Source organism: Gasterosteus aculeatus, chromosome 16, assembly GCF_964276395.1.
Source record: "Gasterosteus aculeatus chromosome 16, fGasAcu3.hap1.1, whole genome shotgun sequence".
Classification (NCBI taxonomy): Eukaryota; Metazoa; Chordata; class Actinopteri; order Perciformes; family Gasterosteidae; genus Gasterosteus; species Gasterosteus aculeatus.
This window is the reverse complement of record NC_135704.1, coordinates 16,713,860-16,730,709: the sequence shown is the minus strand read 5'-3', so window position 1 is coordinate 16,730,709 and position 16,850 is coordinate 16,713,860. Positions and strand designations below refer to the sequence as shown.

Genomic DNA, 16,850 nt, shown 5'->3' with positions numbered 1-16,850 from the left:
TATCCCCTGACTGGCTTAAGGTAGACAAGAGGAAATAGGCTACTTTGGGAGAGATCAACTTGTGGGTTTTCTGAAAATGACACTCGATGAGTGAGGCCAGTGGTCTTTGATGGCCCCCGTTTACCCCAAGGCCTCACTCCGTTCGGTCCACCAATCGAACACTGAGATGAGTCAACGTAACCGGGTACAGAAGGCCGGCGAAGGCAACCTCTAGATATCTTTGCTAAAACAAAGATAATAGTTTGTGAGACTAGTTCGAGCCTCTTTAGCAGGCAGGAACCTCACCTTGATTCACCAGTTATTAATCATTCAGTGACGCTAAGCACCAGGGTGCGTCCATCCACTCCAAAAATGTTGCTCAACTTGATTGAAGCATTTCATTAAGTTCATTATTTTTTTTTTTTTAACTGAATATATGCTAATCGTGTATTCAGCCCTTCCCCCCTTTTCTGGAACACAAACTCTTTAAAACCAGTTGTCAAAAATTGCCAAAATATATCAAAATGAATCAGGGACTTAAAGTGTGTGTGGAAGGATGTGGCCCCTTAACACCAGAGCGCATTCAGCCACTCTATACTGTTTATTTTCTGACTTTTTTTGTCAAGTCAATTTCCATATTTCATGTGTTCACTGGCAATTGAAAGTTTATTTTCTTTAAACAATAGTACCCATCAACACAAATAAAATACAAAAAAAATATAACGTCTTTTCAGCCCTGTTCCCTACATACTATTCCAAAATGAAGTGTCACTGTTAACAGCAACATTTATCAATAGTTTTTACAGATTATTTGCCAAATATCCATCTCAGGGACACTATTATTATTTACAATGAAAAACAAGAATAAAGTATATATATATACAGTACGTGCAGGACCATTACTAGCAGGGAGCGTGTCATCCTGCTTCCATGAGAAAATTATCCAAAAATTATTAGACGATTTTGCTAAAGTTTTTGTAACAAAGATACCGTGTGAAATATGTCCAGCTGGAATCACTTGTATACAAAATCATACACAAGATTTTGGGTGCTAGATTCACGGTCCCTTTTGTTTTATATGTTAAGAAGGTGGTGGCCAACAGTGGCAAATCAAGGCCAATGAATCCAATAGTTCATAAAAGGCGAGAGGGGAAATCTCTCTGCAGCACGCAACTATATTTAGATCACTATTCTCTCCAACTTCAACAGAACGTCTCCGTCCATAGAGACAGCTCCGTATAGACATTTTTTCCAGCTCGGTGTGGAGGAAAGTTGCTGGTCTGCTCAGAGCCCTGACTTGAACCCCATCCAACACCTTTGGGATGAGGTGTAACGGACTGTGAGAAGAGCGAAGGCCGCTACAGCAGCACATCAATGATCATGGTTTAAGATAAGATTAACAATAATCACTTATGACAAGAATGTTTGCCTACCTAAGAACTTTAAAGCCAAGCCCTGTAAACAAGCGTATGTGACTGAACTTTTTAGATTGAACAGTGCCGCCTAGTGGCCGTTGAATGAAACGTCATCTTTACTTCAAACCAGAGAAAAACTTTATTGAGACAAAACATTTAAAAATACCGATTATAAAAAGACAAAAAGATTCTCAACCTCTGCAGACACACTCTCAGGCTCTCTCTCACGCACGCTCAGGGTAGTGAATCAGTTCATCCATCGCTCCATTGATTCCACGTTCTCCTTCGAGGCTGCAGATATCCCATGATGCATTGCAAAATGTCACCAGCCGAACATGTACTCCATCGCTTTGGAAACCAAACTGTCGTCCTTTCTTGGCGTCTGTCTGTCTGCTACCACCTAAAGACACACACACACACACACAGATTCATCTCTACGGTCAACCACGTGTGCAGTTTGGACTTTCTAGGGATTTAATCCTGGGGTCAGAGGTCACCTGGTAGTCGCTGCAGGAGCTCCTGTAAGCGGCGCTGAGGGGTCTGATGGCGGAGCGAGGGGTGGAGGGGAGGACAGAGGAGGAGAAGGAGGAGCGCATGGGAGACGAGACGGCTACGCAGCCGTCCATCACACTCTGAGAAAGACAGAGGAAAAAAAGCCTCATAGGTTGTCACATGACATGGACGACCGATCAGATAGCTGAAAACAAAATACAGGAGTAACCCCCCCCAAAAAAGATACTGACCTTGTCTATGCAGGGTTTGACTCCCACCATGATGGCGTCACCAAACACCTTCCCATCTTTAGACAGAGCTTTCCTGGCCTGAAGTCTGGACTGATACTGAAGGTGCATCCAGTTGCCAGGAGACGCCATCTGTCAATAAATCAGCAATTCAAACCAACACGTGTATAAATAACATTAAGTCTATGTTTGCCAGGTCAATGGACTAAAAGATCACTCTTCAGGACGCAGTGATTCTTCACATGAGGACACCACCCATAGCGAGATTATGCATCCAAATATGACGGAATTAGGGTCATATTTACACAGCAACATGTTGGAACTCTTTCTGGGACAGACTTGTCTTTCAACATCCCTTCTTTCATTGTTTGTGTGAGTGGTTGAACCCAGTGGGACATAAAAATAAAACTTTAACCTCTCCAACCAATTGGCAGCATCTCCACAGTAAGCTGCTAGATGTTATATAGCTCCAACAGTAATGTATTACTTCAGTTCTTGTTTGTTGTTATTAAAACATAAAGCCCAGTTTCTAACATCACAGTTGACCGGATATTCGTATGTGGTACTCACCGTGTGTTTGAGGATGTTCCCGTACTGTGCAAACTGCAGCAGGATGTATGAGGCTGAGGCTGGAGGAAAACTACCAAACACAAAACACACACACACACACACACACACACACACACACACACACACACACACACACACACACACACACACACACACACACACACACACACACACACACACACACACAGTTCATATATTTGTATTCTCAGTGTATTACGGTGTGTTAGTAGTGTATTTAGCAGTCCAAATACCCAAACACTGTGACCCAAGTCTGGTCCAGCTGATCCTCAGACGACAAAGACTCTCCCTGACTGTAGAAAGGATCCACCTGAGCCGGCGACATGCACAGCTGTTGCACACCTGGAGACAGCGACAGGTGAATACAGGCGGAGGGACAGCCGATCACAGTACGCAGAGCTAGGACTTCTGAGGGGTTTTTTTTGTCCAAAAAAGAATCACAAATACTTGGGACAGCCGAACAAATGCTCTTTTAAATAACCGTTTAAATTACTGCGTCTTGAATTTAGCATCACCACGCACAATGACAATACATACTTCCAGAGTTGAGCAGCCATCTCCCCGAAGCAGTGGAGGAAAGGCTAACTTCATTCATTGGACTCATTGAGTTACATCATTTCTATGGAGAAGATCCTTGTTGTACTGAATTGTATACATTGGAGCTGGAGTTTTGTGTTAACTGATGTGTACTCCCATCTAATATCAGCAGTAGAATAGGTAGCCCCAGTAGCAGAATAGCATCAGAGTGTACCTGGAGTTGATGCCCCTCGTGTGGACAAAGGAGACTGCATTACTGGAAAAGACTTGAGAGAAGGAAAGAAACATTTTTTTTTTTTAAAAGTCTTCAGACTTTCTTTCTCCTCAATCCCATTTTATCATCCAGGCGGTTGGGCTCTGAATACGTTTAACTTTCAGAAAGCCTCTGTACTAACCTGTCTGTGTGAGCTGAGGGGCGTCGTCATGGTAACCAGCTCGTCATGAATGCTCCGAACAGGTGGGGCTCCGCTCTTATCTTTGGGGGTGGGGACCACGGGCTGCGGTGCCGACCCACCCCCTGAAGTGCGGGACAGGACAGACCGATAAGTTTGCGGAATAAACAACAATCAGCTGATGTGCGGATGGGAGTCTTGCTGCTGACCTCGGGGTGTACCTGTGCTGTCCATAAGGGGCGTGCCCAGGCTGAAGGGGCGGGGCTGGGGGCTAGCTGGAGCTGGCAGGTCGCCCATCAGGAAGCCGGGCAGAAACTGAGCACCAGGGGTGGACTTTGGAGAGGTGGGGGAGCCCAGGGCCATCGGTTCAGTTCCCACTGTCAGACGGGGACAAAAAAAACAAAACAAGTTACAACGTCCTTATCCACGAAAGTAGGTGTTCTGATTCACATTAAACTTGAGAAAGGGTCACGTGTTAATGTGCATATATTTTCCATTAAGATGGAGAAAGAGTCTTTGAGGATTTGGGAAAGCTCCATAACGGTGTCGTTAAAGGACTTTCAGGGGGTTCTTTTTTGGCTCTGTGACTGACCTCTGGGTTATTTTTCCAGATCACAGAGCAAATATATTTTGAGGTACCGAGTTTGATCTGGAGTCCATGTCAATGTCCAGAAATTCAGAAACGATTAGAACCGGTTTGACGCTGTGGGTCGGCTTCAAATGATCCATCGCCACATGCACATCACAGATAAACCGCAATGAATATCTTTTTGACGTGCTCATTGAATTAATGTAAAGAAAATATTAAAAAGAAAAATAACCAAGAGATTTAATAGTAAAGAAGTCAAAATATAGGGTTAAATATGACCTTAAATAAAATGGGCTATTTTTGGTAGAGAGGTGCTCAGAATTGGCTATACTGTATATGATTTAACTATCAACGGTACGTACAATAAATACAGTAAATGTATGAGAGGCAATAGATGGATAGACGAGCACGAGAAATACTTTGGCCCAGTTATTAACGCACTTGAGATCTAAAAACTCAAGTTACCGCTTAATAAACCAGAAATAGGAAAGTAAGTTAACCGAGCGAACAGGCAGCCAGAGCAGACAGATAACTAAATAAACGTACTGGTCAGCGTTAGATAACAGCAGAACATTATAATAAGCGAGCAACAGAATAACATGACTTAACAAAACATGTTTGTTTTTTTTACCTTGTAGCTCCATCTCTGCTTCGTTACTTTCTGGCCGCGATTTTCAAACGTAGGAAGTGACGCCAGGAGAAAGGGAATGGCCGGCTAGCTCACGCGGCTAGCAAAGCTAACGGATTTGTCACAATGACTGCTATTGAAAAGTCTACTTGAGTGAACCTGAATATAAAAATGGTAGCTTTCAATTAGATACAGCCGAGTGGTTTACAATCGGACACTCAGTCCGCAGGCAGTTTGTTTGTGTTGCTCAGAGCTACTGGTGAATGCTGACTGGGAATTACAGCACAGAGGCCGACCTGCGTAACTTCTGGCGCATTTAGACAGAGTCAGAGTAAAGATGCGTTCAAGGCAGTAAATAAAAAAAATACACATTATATAAATAAATCGTAACGGCATATACAAAAAAAACATGATGAGTGGTGGAATGCAATTACAGATGAAAAATTCAGGAATAATTAAAGTGGAAAATTATAAATGAAAACTGTAAAATTATACGTTTGGAATATTATCAGAATATTACAATATAACGTGGCCATGAACGCAACGAATATGTGTCATCGGAATGCGGCCTACGGCCCACGGGTTTATTCAAGAAACCGTAAGCAACAGAAAACTTTCCGGTAAAGGAAACCGTCGTCAAAATAAAAGCGCAACGCGATTTTGAAATGTAATTAAGTATGTTTACTTATACGGTATTTGTATAGGCTTCTAAATCGTCCTAAAATTGAAAACTGCAGTTTTCTGAACTCATGAAAACTTGTCAGAAAAAGGTGGTGGTCTCCCTTGGTTCTCAGTGCACCCTTTATTTTGAAATGACTTGAGCGGAAGCAAGTTTCTATTAATGTGCGTAGCTTGATGCCGGTTTTTAAACCGGACGCTGATGCGGACCTTCAGCGCTGAAGGCTTTTTAAAAGTTGAGACGCCTCTAAGCCAACGCAGCTGTTGTTTGAACCAGATCGAAGCTTTGGCAAACGACCAGCGACATATTAAAATCTGCAATAGCTTGGCCAACTCGCTGCAGACACCTTAACGTCGCCTTGAAGCCAAGAAGCTAACGTTAATTAGCTAGCGAGTTAGAATAGTTGCAGCTGATTGAGGACGCATAGCTAGCTAGCGTAGCAGAGTTTTTTCTCATAAAAGCTTTTTCTGCCGACTCGAAACAAAAACCTGAACAATTTAATAAGATTTGAACATCTGGAAGTCTCTCCTCAACTCTGCCTTTTGTGTAAGACTCTTTTTTCATTTAAAGTGCTTTGTTATAGCAATGTTATCTGCAGTATTGTATGTGTTTAATTGCTGCTTATTTACAACGTATCCAAACTAGATGTACCAGTTTTCCTCAAAATACTCTGGCATGGCTCTTTTTCTCCAATGCAATTTCTAAGTTCTGACATCTGTATTTATTGTACACATTCATTTCCTTTGAATATTAGTGAGGTTTGATCATGTACGAGGTGTTGCTATTTTGAGTGTGTTTTTGTTTGTGGACGCCAGAGACAAAGCTACTAAAAATGACGTGCAAAGTTTTTATTTAGATGTTAGTTATTGTTATTGTTAGGTTGATGTGTTACCTTCCATTGTTCTTTTGGGGGAAATAGAAACATAAATATCACGGGGGCATCATGTCATGACAAAAGGTGTCTCGGAGGATAGTTTCTTAATTTGATCCTTGCAAGCCGCATGTACATAGAAGGATTTAATGGGAAGCTGTGATCCCTGACATGTAATTTTCTTTGTCTGTGGCAAAAAAATGCATTTTCAGAGGAAGCTAGTATGAGGCTTTGGCAGTCGATTTGAAGTCTGTAGACATTTGCTCGTTGGGAAACTAACCCTCCACCAATAAACCAGTTTGTATCTCAAGTTGCTTTTGGAAGATACCGTGTTGCTTTGTCTAACTCAGATAGTTGCATATTAACTTCACCTTGAAATATAGAATCCTTTTGATACAGAATGAGGACTGTGGATCCCCCCCCTTAGTTTTGATAGGAGTCACGCAAACTGACTACAGGAATGATTGCAGCCAGTATAACGGGATGTTTTATTTTTGCAGGCCAAAGTTAATAATAAAAGTATCTAAGTTTGACATTTTGGAGACACTTTATTCCACCACAGGAAATAAGATCTCAAAAATAGGAAATAAAGAAGACAATAAGGTCAGAATGAACTTCACCCTCATGACTGATTGAATGGAGATTCACAGTATAACCTGATTCCAACACACATGTTCATTGTTTTTGTTGCTCAACCTGAACTGACACCCCAGTGGAGATTAAAAGGTCTGGGGGCCCCAATTGGCAACACCTTGAGGTACGAGCCAATCCACCCTCGCCACATGTGGAGGCTGGACATTTGTGAAACACACAAACGCAATTAATACAATTCCAACAAGGTTGCATCATGTCTGAGCCCTTTGTCACCACTGTCTGTTTGCACGTCTTGCTCATAAACCATCATGACTTCATCCCTAAGAAGTAAACCTGGTAGCATTGATGAAGGAATTATATGCCCCTGCGTTCCAGCTGCTCGCGCTCTGCTGGCGACTGTGGTTGCACTGGGAGGACTGGTGATGGGGCGGAGGCGTGTCCTCGGCGGTCTGCTCCTCCTCCTCGTCCTGTCGGCGGCGGTTTGGGCGGAAAGCCAAGACTACTACAGTCTGCTGAAAGTCAACCGGGAGGCCACGACCAGAGAGATCCGACAGGCCTTCAAAAAGCTGGCGCTCACCATGCACCCCGACAAAAACCCCGTGAGTCCCTCCGAGAGGCCTCACACCACCAGCACCACCCTCCGTGTCCCCTCCGACACCCACGTGCACCCCGTTAAAAACCACAAGCCTTTGCACCCCGATGAAAGATAGAACCGCACAGAAAGCCTGATGAAACCTGTACACAAGAAGCCCTGAACCCGTTTAACGCCAGTGTCGTGTCTCAGGGCGACTCCACGGCACATGACCGGTTCGTGCAGGTGAATCGAGCCTACGAGGTCCTGAAGGACGAAGACCTCCGGAAGAAATACGATAAATACGGCGAAAAGGGATTGGACGAGCAGCAGCAGGGGGGACGCTACGAGAGCTGGAACTTCTACCGATATGACTTTGGTAAGTCTTTGGTAACCATGGCGATGCTACATGGGAAACGTTGTTGTGGTTTGTTTTTTTTATTAGGAATTTAAGGCATATTTATTGACGCCACGACAGAACATGGACTCATTCAGCTGGAGAGTAGTTCTACGTTGCTAACCAGTTGTACGTGTATTCCTGTTCAGGTATCTACGATGACGATCTGGAGATCATCACTTTGGACAGCGGAGACTTCGGTAAAAGCTTAACTTTGTTTGGCCACAGCTCATCTAAAGTTTGCGTTGTATCTAACTAGCAGACTTGAGAGGAAAAGTCGCGATGATTGTTGTGTGTTTGTGTTTGTGTGCCTCAGAGGCTGCAGTGAACTCTGGAGAAATCTGGTTCATTAACTTCTATTTCCCACGATGTTCTCACTGCCACGAGCTGGCTCCAACGGTAATATAACAGTAAACCGATAAAAGCCTGCACTCAAACACATAAACTACACACACTCACACTCGGCGCTGAACAGGCACCGTGGAGGTAAATGTTACTTACTTTCCTCCGTAAGCTCATCATTTTCTCTAACTTCGCCCTGTTTTTGAGTCCAATACTTGCACTTGAATGACTTGCCGTACGCTGCGTCTCTCAGTGGAGGGAGTTTGCCAAAGAGATGGATGGAGTCATCCGGATCGGGGCGGTGAACTGCGGCGACAACAACCACCTCTGCCGGAGCAAAGGCATCAACAGCTACCCGAGTCTGTACATATTCAGAGCAGGACAGGTCTGTTTTTCGCCGGCGTCTCTCCCTCAGGCTGAATTCTGTTAGCTCAGCGTCACCCGGTCTCCTCATCCGTCCCCGTCCCGTCCCGTCCTCCCACAGAGACCAGAGAAGTTTAACGAGGAGCGCTCCAAGGACAGCCTGGTGCGATTCTCCATGAAGTTCATCACCACGGCCGTCACCGAGCTCTGGCAAGGTGAATGGTGTCCAACTGCTCGCTGTGTGTAGCCCCGCCCCCTCTCACCGCCTGGTCCTGTTGTTTTCTCAGGGAACGTGTTCAGCGAGATCGAGAGCGCGTACGCCTCCGGCCTCGGCTGGCTCATCACCTTCTGCTGCGACACCGGAGGTACGAGCGCGCGTGGGCGGCTTTGGGTCACATGACCTGTCACGGAGTCGTTTCACGTTCCCGCCTCTCTCTCTTTTAGATTGCCTGGAGTCAAGAACGAGGAAGAAGGTTGCCGGAATGCTGGTGAGAAGTCAGCGAAAATAATAGCATAACTTTTATTATTACACACACACACACACACACACCGCAAAGAAAAGCTGCAACCTTTGACCCTCATCAGCACAGAGAGCGTTGTTGGGGTTTTTTTAAGGACCCGGAGGAACATGCAGTTAATGCACATATTTAAACCTGTTAAAAATGAGGTGTGAGTCTCTTGTTATCGGCTAAAATCTGAATATTTGAGGATACATTATTTATGCATTTGTTTTTTTTTTTTACATAAATCTTGTGTGTGTGTAGGAGGGTCTGGTTAAGGTGGGGTGGATGGACTGCACCTCACAGGGAACGCTCTGTGAAAGTTTCCAGGTACGGGTCAGCACTCCTGCAATACGATTGTGTCTTTTGATGTCGGTAGTGTTGGTGCCTGATCCTCTCTGTGATTTTCAGGTGACCACTGGAGTGACTGCTTTGTTCCCACCTGGAAGTTCTCTGGATCAACCAGGCAGCATCCTGGTAGGACACAGCGACACGCTTACTGCCTGTAGTGATTCTGCCTGCGGCACCGCGGCACTGACCCTCCCCCCCCCTCCGTGTGTACATGTTCCAGTGGCTGAAGACTCTGGACGGCAGAGAGATTTACAATCAGGTCATCGACCACCTGCCTGATCTGGAACGACTGACCAGCGACAACTTCAAGGTGCTCACACGCACCCCACAGCTCGCATCAACCCTCTGAAATACTACAATATTGAAATGTTCGTCCTGTTGTGTCTCCTTGTCCTTGTCCCCAGGGGAAGCTCGCCCATCACCGCTGGTTGGTGAGTTTCATGTTTGGAGACGGAACCGCTGCATCCAACGAGTACAAGAAGCTGCAAGCCTTCCTCCGCAACGACAACATCCAGGTACCTGTCAGCCCGTCCCCCAGCACGTCTCTGTCCCACTGTCTGTCAGCCCGTCCCCCAGCATGTCTCTGTGCCTCGGTCCCACTGTCTGTCAGCCCGTCCCCCAGCACGTCTCTGTGCCTCTGTCCCACTAACTGTCTGTCTCCCTCCAGGTTGGCAGAGTCGACTGCTCAGCAGACTCCGAGTTGTGTCAGTCCCTCTACATCCATACTCCCTGTGTGGCTGTCTTCAAAGGACTGGGGATCCATGACTTTGAGATCCACCACGGTCGGTACCCCACATCTTTTAGGCAACGTTTTGTTTGCCTATAAAAGTAACTTATTTCCATTTCCAAAAGCTCAAAAGGACATCTTCAAATATATTTTCCTGAACAGTGTTTTTTTTTTTTTTGGTGGGAAAGTGAGATGTCCAAGATTTTATTTATAAATTAAATAAAAAGTAACAAAAACAATCCACTGAGCAAATGCAGTGTTTCCCCTCGTAAAGGAAGGGGGGGGGGGGGGGGGGCTCTCCCACGTTTAATGTGTGAGCATGTCGGACAGTAGTGCATTGGTGTATTCAGTCGGAAAGTGCACTTTAACATTACAGCATGTACCAACGCTCGTGTTTCCTTGCTTCCAATGATTGATTAGTTGCATATTAACAGTCTGTCTGTCGCTCCTGTCCTGCAGGTAAAGATGTGCTCTACAACATTGTGGGCTTTGCGAGGGACAGCGTCCGCGCTCACGTGACGACTCTGAGACCCGACAACTTCCCGTCGGACAGGAAGGAGCCCTGGCTGGTCGACTTCTTCGCTCCGGTGCGCAACCGCCGCCGCCGCCTCCGACCCGACAACGCGTTTAGTCGCAGGCCCTTTTTTCCCCCACAACCAGCCCGTTTGTATCGTGTGTTCTGTGATCGGTCGAGGTGTCTGAGCTGTGCTGCAGTGTGACGCCGGTTGTGATGCCGGTGAGGTGCAGGCACAGCGAAAAAAAGCATCCCGTATCACATTCTCTCCATCATAAATATACAGGCGGAAACACCCCGTCATTACTGATAGGCTTGATTTACTCCGATTAGTTTTATACTTTCCATTATCCAGCCTGTTTACCTTCAGGGCTGAAGGTGCCGCGCCTACAACGCAAACAGAGCGGCGGGCTTCTACCTCGTCGGTACAGCTGCTTGTGTAAACTCAGCGCTCAGAGGTGAACGTGCCCGGAAGCTCCGGAGCTCCTGAGGGACGAGGGAGAGCGAGGCTGTGAACACTGTTTGTCCTCCGGGTCGTGGCGGAGACGCTTGTGGTGCACGCCAAACTAATTCATGTTCGATTCCTGCGCAGTGGTGTCCTCCGTGTCGCGCTCTGCTGCCCGAGCTGAGAAAAGCTTCAATCCAGCTGGCCGGTCAGATGAAGTTCGGCACGCTGGACTGCACCATCCACCACAGCCTCTGCAGCACGGTGAGCACGTGCACGGCCGCGGTTAGAAACAGGCGCACGCCGGCAGGCAGTGTTGATCATTGTTTGTCTGTCTTTCTGTCCCGTCAGTATAACATTCAGGCTTATCCCACCACGGTGATCTTTAACGGCTCCTCCGTTCACGAGTATGAAGGACAACACTCGGCTGACGGCATCCTGGAGTTCATTCAGGTACCAGCAGTGATACGACGTTATACGCGCTCCTCCTTGGACTGATTCCGACGCCGTTTAACGTCTTGTAACTTGCATCTCTTCTGTCTTTGCAGGATCTGGTCAATCCGTCAGTGATGATTCTGGATCCTTCCAGCTTCAATGAAAAGGTTAAAGGTAAAACGAGTCCTGAGAGCAACAGAAAGTCACCAGCGAACTCGTTAGTTTCTGACCAAACGGCTCTGTTCTTAATAGAGTTAATCCACGAGGCGTTAAAGCAAAAGTGCCCTCACACTTAATCTGGTTTTACCGTTCAACTAACGACGCGTTGGCCCTCCTCGTCGCTGGCACCGAAAACACACCGCACCCATTTAGAACTTAGACTGAATAGACAGAGCTCCCCCGCTGACGGTGCTGCTCACGGCCGACGTCTCTGCTCGTGTGGTTGCAGGTCGAGCTGAGGGGCAGATCTGGGCGGTGGATTTCTACGCTCCGTGGTGTGGCCCCTGTCAGGCTTTGATTCCAGAGTGGAGACGCATGGCCAGGGTACAACACACACTTCAAATGCATAACACACACCCATAAACTGGGTTAAACATCCCGCAGAGGAGTTTGGAATTTAGTAGACCGGTATAGATAACATCAGGGGAAAAAACTAAACACTTACTTTACCAGGATTTTGTTCGTAGGTCTTCTCACTTTTTACGAGGCAGCAGTAGATTCACCAGAATCACAACATGCACAAACGTCACAGCCCAACTGGATCTCTTTAAGTCCTAACTGATAAATATTTTAAATATATACAAACCAGGTCAGAGGGATTGAGGATGATGACGTTCTACTGAAGTACCATCTGGTTCTGATAAACCGTCATTGTGTTTGTAGCCTTTAAAAGGCAAAACAAGGTATTTTATTGCTCCACTGGTCATTTTGTTCTGGTGGATAAATGTAATGAGGACTGTTTCTAAATAGTAAACACATTAAGCTGATGACAGGCCGGTTCATTTCAACTTTACGGTTAGACTTGTGAGGATGTGTTTGTGTGTAACGTGTCCAACCCGCGTGTCCCTTTCCTCCCGTCTCGCCGTCCAGCTGCTCTCAGGTCAGATCCTGGTTGGCTCGGTTGACTGTCAGCGGTTCCAGTCGTTCTGTCAGGGTCAGAGCGTGAGGTCGTACCCCGAAATCCGCCTGTATCCCGGCAACAGCCGGCAGCCCGATCGCTACACGTATGTCAAAGTGTCCGTTTTATTCTGGTGAACATCTTCGGTGGAGCCAAATACAATTCACACAGTTCAACCCACGGCCATGATCTTGTCTCCTCAGGAGCTATAATGGTTGGCACAGAGACGCCCATTCACTGAGATCATGGGCGCTGAGGTGAGATCGTCTTGGTCAAGCGTCTATTATTGTGCTGATGTTGTGTCCTACTATGGTGTTAATGTTTGTGTGTGTGTGTGTGTGCGCGCGCAGCTCTTTGCCCAAAGCGTCGGTGGACCTGACTCCAGAGTCCTTCAAGTCTCTGGTTCTGTCGGGTCAAGATCACTGGATTCTGGATTTCTACGCCCCTTGGTGTGGACCCTGTCAACACTTTGCCCCAGAGTTTGAGGTCGTGGCTCGGGTGAGACACCGATGATCTAGATGATCCCCTTTTTAACCTCTGCGCTGCGTTCCCTGTCAGTCGGTGCACTTGTCGAGTTCTATGTGGTCGAGGCTCTCATGAGGATGTCGTTTGTGTGATTGACAGGTCCTCAAAGGGAAGGTCAGAGCAGGGAAGGTGGACTGTCAGGCTCACCATCAGACCTGTCAATCAGCTGGAATCACCGCGTACCCGACCGTCAGATTCTACCCCTACCTGGGAACAAGACGGGTGAGGACGCGCCACCCGAACCCGCAGCTTCTCTATAGAAAAAAATCCCAACTGTTCTGAAGCCCGGATCGTTTACTCTGTCCATCCTGGCCGATCAGCAGTGGACACGTGAAACTCTCTCTCTCACACACACACACACACACACACACACCGCTGCATCCCCAAATCAATTTTTGTTGAACTAGATAATGAAAGAAAGTAGTACGGCATTCATTACCCGTCTGTGTCAGTTAATGTTTTACAACGGGTTTAACCTGCAATACAACAATGACCGCAATCATAGTGTCACTGTGTGTGTGTGTGTGTGTGTGTGTGTGTGTGTGTGTGTGTGTGTGTGTGTGTGTGTGTGTGTGTGTCAGCATGAACACAGCGGAGAACACGTCAATAGCCGGGACTCGAACGTGATCGTCGACGTGGTCACACAGCGACTGCAGAGGCTGTCGCCGCGGTTACAAAACAAACAGAAGGTAACTGTCTGAACTCAAATTTGAAGATGTAACCCGACAGAATCCGCGTCTGACCGACATCTACCTTTTTTTTTTTTTTTTTTTCTTTCGGCAGGACGAACTCTGAAGACCTGAGCGGGCGCCGCGGGGAGACAACAGCAATCTGATTGGTCGGCGAGGGACAGCGGTGGATTTGATTGGTCCAGCTCAATGATCAACCTGTCAACACTCCTTGAAGTCCAACGCAGACGGACTGGACACTGACTATTACCTTCTGTGTTGAATGTTCTGAACACTTCTGCCTTGTTTTTATTTGTTTTTATTTTGTCTCCATTGTTTGTATTTACTCTATGAAGTAAAATTGTGAGACACTGGATCATGAACATGTTACTGAGACACACACAGACACACACACGCAGCCCGACGTGGACACAGTGTTCCTTTTTATTGTTCATGTAAGAACTCCAGGACCTTCAGAATAAAACAATGTGTTCCAGTTGAAAATATTTAAACATTCACATGAGATTTTAATTCTGCTTCTCTACTTTCTATTATAAATTAAAGTATTTTTCCATTTATGGATTAGTCAATTGGAAGGGCTGTCACGATATCAGATCTTTGCTACACGTTATGTTTTCACGACAAATTTGGAAATCATCCGTCAGATTTATCTTCAACTTCATTGTGGGTTTTGTTTCTTTTTTTTGGCAAATTACTCAGATAAAGACTGAAGGGAGGTGGAGAATCAATTTGTAACCATAAGTGTAAAAAAATAAAATGATTTAAGAAGGGCTTGAATATTCATAAGATATTATCAGATGTGTACTATTAACATCAGTGGAGATTTTTAAAGGTAAACAATTTGTCGGGACACCCCTAAAGGCAATAATGTCATTAGGGTGGGTTTATATTTTAGTTTGTGGTGAGTTGAGGAAGCCCTGTAGCCTGATTGATTGATTGACAACGTGGTCCTGATGCATGCTGGGAACCTCCGTCACCCAGAACGTGTGTATACTGAACAAGATGGATCAATAGTTTAATTACAGTTGGGCTGTAGATTATTAATGTAAAAAATAACACAGGTTTTTAAGTGAGAGAAAAAATTCCCAAACAGAGAAAAACGTAACATCATCTGATTGACAAACCTTTTCTAGATGATAAAAATAAAATAAAAATATTATATATATATAATAAAAAAATAGAGCTTGTGTGTCACCTGTCAAACCAGCAGATGACACTGTTCCTCCTCGGAGACTTCAGCGGGAAACCGCACGGCGCTGAACGCTGATTCACAGTCGGACTGCAGGCTGGTTGGGGACTGTAGGTTCTGTATGTTCTTGTGGTTGCCATCCCGTAGACAGTGACTCTGGAGAGTTTGAAGCAGCGGCGGGTAGATCCTAAAACATCAGCACCGCCGATTTCAAACTGAATTTCTAATAAGAAAAATATGTGTGCGCATATTTAAGTCCAAGACTAAACTGTGCTCTTATTTGTGTTCAGCAGTGCTCCGATTCTCAGCTGTTTCTCATCTGAAGCGTTTGCTGGGTAACTTATCCCATGAGGACATGTGGACCAAATGGGTCAAGAAACAACGACAGAACTGTTATTTAAATCCACAAAATATTTATGGATTTTTTGTAAGAACTAGAGAAAGTTTTTCCGAACAATTATTCATATTTATTCCAGCATTATCCATTTAGGATCAATTTTATTTTACGTAATTTTATTAAGATGTTTCAGATTTTTTTGTTGTTTTCTCTTGTACTGTAATTATTCAAATGACCTCCAGGTACTTTCCATTCCTGAGTATTAGACCAGTTTTTGTATTCCTCACCCTCCCTGTATCGGGCAGGCGGAGGTCAGCATTGACGTAGCATCGCTCCATAAACCTACTGGAACCACTTAACATGTGTGCCTTCTATTGTTTCATGATGGGAAACGGAGCAGCAAGTTGGACAAACACTGAGGTATTGTGTGAACCCACCGTGGTTTTACAGTGTGTGTGTGTGTGTGTGTGTGTGTTGACGACGTCAGATTCATCAGATGTGTGTTGGGTTGCTGAAGCTTTGGTTTGAGAGCAAACAGGGTTACGTCACCAAAAGCACAGAAGGCCGAACTAAAGCGGGACGGCTTCATGTGCAACATTTGAACCCTTAGTGAACACGAGCCCAAAGCACGCGTGCTGCCGTTTGTACAAAATCAAAGTCCCAACCCTCTGTTCCTTGATTTATGTCCCGTCGGGGCCCGTTGGCCCCGGAGAGCCTCTTCAGTCGGTGCCGTCCCCGCAGGCCTCCAGATGTTTGTCCTCGTGGACTCTCCGCCCTCCAGCGCTGAGAGATCCCCTCACGCAGCTGTAACTGCTCCCAACCGAGGTCAGTCGGCATGAAAAATGTTCTGTGTTTGCCGCGTCAGCGCCGGAGGAACATGAACAGAGCGACCCTCAGACCAGGGGGGGAACAGACGACACCTTATGCCATCACCAGGTGTGCTTTCAGCCCAGGTCGACGCGTGAGGAGAGGAGACGAGGAGAGAGGAGAGGAATGGAGGAGGAGGAGGAGGAGGAGGAGGAGGATGAGGAGGTGTAATGGCAGTAAATCCGTGAAAACATTTTCTCTCATGGAAACTGCAGCTGAGAAAACAGCGCTGGAAATTAGTAGGCAGGAACTACTGGAAGCACGCCTACACACACACACATACCAAAATACACATGCTGGCTGTGTTTAGTGCTGCTGCTCTGTTCTGTTAAACAAACTTTAAGGTCCAGAAAGGTCAACTCCTTTCCTCTTCGAGTTTGATGCTCTCTCTGCATTATGAAGGTTTATTCCCGGACAATTTTACACGCGTTATATACAAGAGTGTTTGTAAACTATTTTCTATATGAAT

General features: G+C 45.9%; 2 protein-coding genes across 4 annotated transcripts; one reads left to right on the top strand and one right to left on the bottom strand.

Annotated features, from left to right (window-relative positions):
- Positions 1–1,509: 1,509 nt before the first annotated feature.
- nup35 (nucleoporin 35) lies at positions 1,510–5,472 on the bottom strand. Of its 2 annotated transcripts, none has more exons than XM_040201761.2 (9): positions 4,872–5,472; positions 3,861–4,028; positions 3,655–3,776; positions 3,474–3,525; positions 2,956–3,064; positions 2,705–2,774; positions 2,138–2,266; positions 1,892–2,026; positions 1,510–1,794 (listed from the first exon to the last, which is right to left on the bottom strand). In XM_040201761.2, the coding sequence occupies exons 1-9, from the start codon at positions 4,882–4,884 to the stop codon at positions 1,717–1,719; spliced, it is 876 nt and encodes a 291-aa protein (XP_040057695.1). In that variant the 5' UTR covers positions 4,885–5,472; the 3' UTR covers positions 1,510–1,716. The 2 variants fall into 2 exon arrangements, with proteins under 2 accessions (XP_040057695.1, XP_040057696.1); XM_040201762.2 differs by having other exon boundaries at positions 3,873–4,028; positions 4,872–5,424.
- A 245-nt stretch (positions 5,473–5,717) lies between these two features.
- dnajc10 (DnaJ (Hsp40) homolog, subfamily C, member 10) lies at positions 5,718–14,758 on the top strand. 2 transcript variants are annotated; one of them, XM_040201760.2, is made up of 25 exons: positions 5,718–6,093; positions 7,388–7,611; positions 7,797–7,962; positions 8,130–8,180; positions 8,297–8,379; positions 8,576–8,707; positions 8,807–8,900; positions 8,973–9,050; positions 9,130–9,173; positions 9,450–9,515; positions 9,597–9,662; positions 9,757–9,846; positions 9,941–10,051; positions 10,204–10,318; positions 10,723–10,850; positions 11,370–11,486; positions 11,574–11,675; positions 11,771–11,831; positions 12,106–12,200; positions 12,747–12,880; positions 12,978–13,031; positions 13,125–13,272; positions 13,399–13,521; positions 13,881–13,988; positions 14,083–14,758. In XM_040201760.2, exons 2-25 carry the CDS (start codon positions 7,435–7,437, stop codon positions 14,092–14,094), a joined length of 2,355 nt encoding a protein of 784 aa, XP_040057694.2. In that variant the 5' UTR covers positions 5,718–6,093; positions 7,388–7,434; the 3' UTR covers positions 14,095–14,758. The 2 variants fall into 2 exon arrangements, with proteins under 2 accessions (XP_040057694.2, XP_077946574.1); XM_078090448.1 differs by lacking the exon at positions 5,718–6,093 and adding an exon at positions 7,137–7,175.
- The last annotated feature ends 2,092 nt before the right edge of the window (positions 14,759–16,850 follow it).

What these genes read in the sequence shown, in the direction of transcription:
- dnajc10 (XM_040201760.2), top strand. Translation starts at nt 7,435, where the DNA reads ATGGGGCGGAGGCGTGTCCTCGGCGGTCTGCTCCTCCTCCTCGTCCTG. An exon ending in GCCACGAGCTGGCTCCAACG is followed by an intron (nt 8,380 to 8,575) that starts GTAATATAACAG and finishes TGCGTCTCTCAG; the next exon opens with TGGAGGGAGTTTGCCAAAGA. An exon ending in CTGAGATCATGGGCGCTGAG is followed by an intron (nt 13,032 to 13,124) that starts GTGAGATCGTCT and finishes GTGCGCGCGCAG; the next exon opens with CTCTTTGCCCAAAGCGTCGG.
- nup35 (XM_040201761.2), bottom strand. An exon ending in ACTTGGGTCACAGTGTTTGG is followed by an intron (nt 2,775 to 2,955) that starts GTATTTGGACTG and finishes TGTGTTTGGTAG; the next exon opens with TTTTCCTCCAGCCTCAGCCT. An exon ending in TCAAACCCTGCATAGACAAG is followed by an intron (nt 2,027 to 2,137) that starts GTCAGTATCTTT and finishes TGTCTTTCTCAG; the next exon opens with AGTGTGATGGACGGCTGCGT.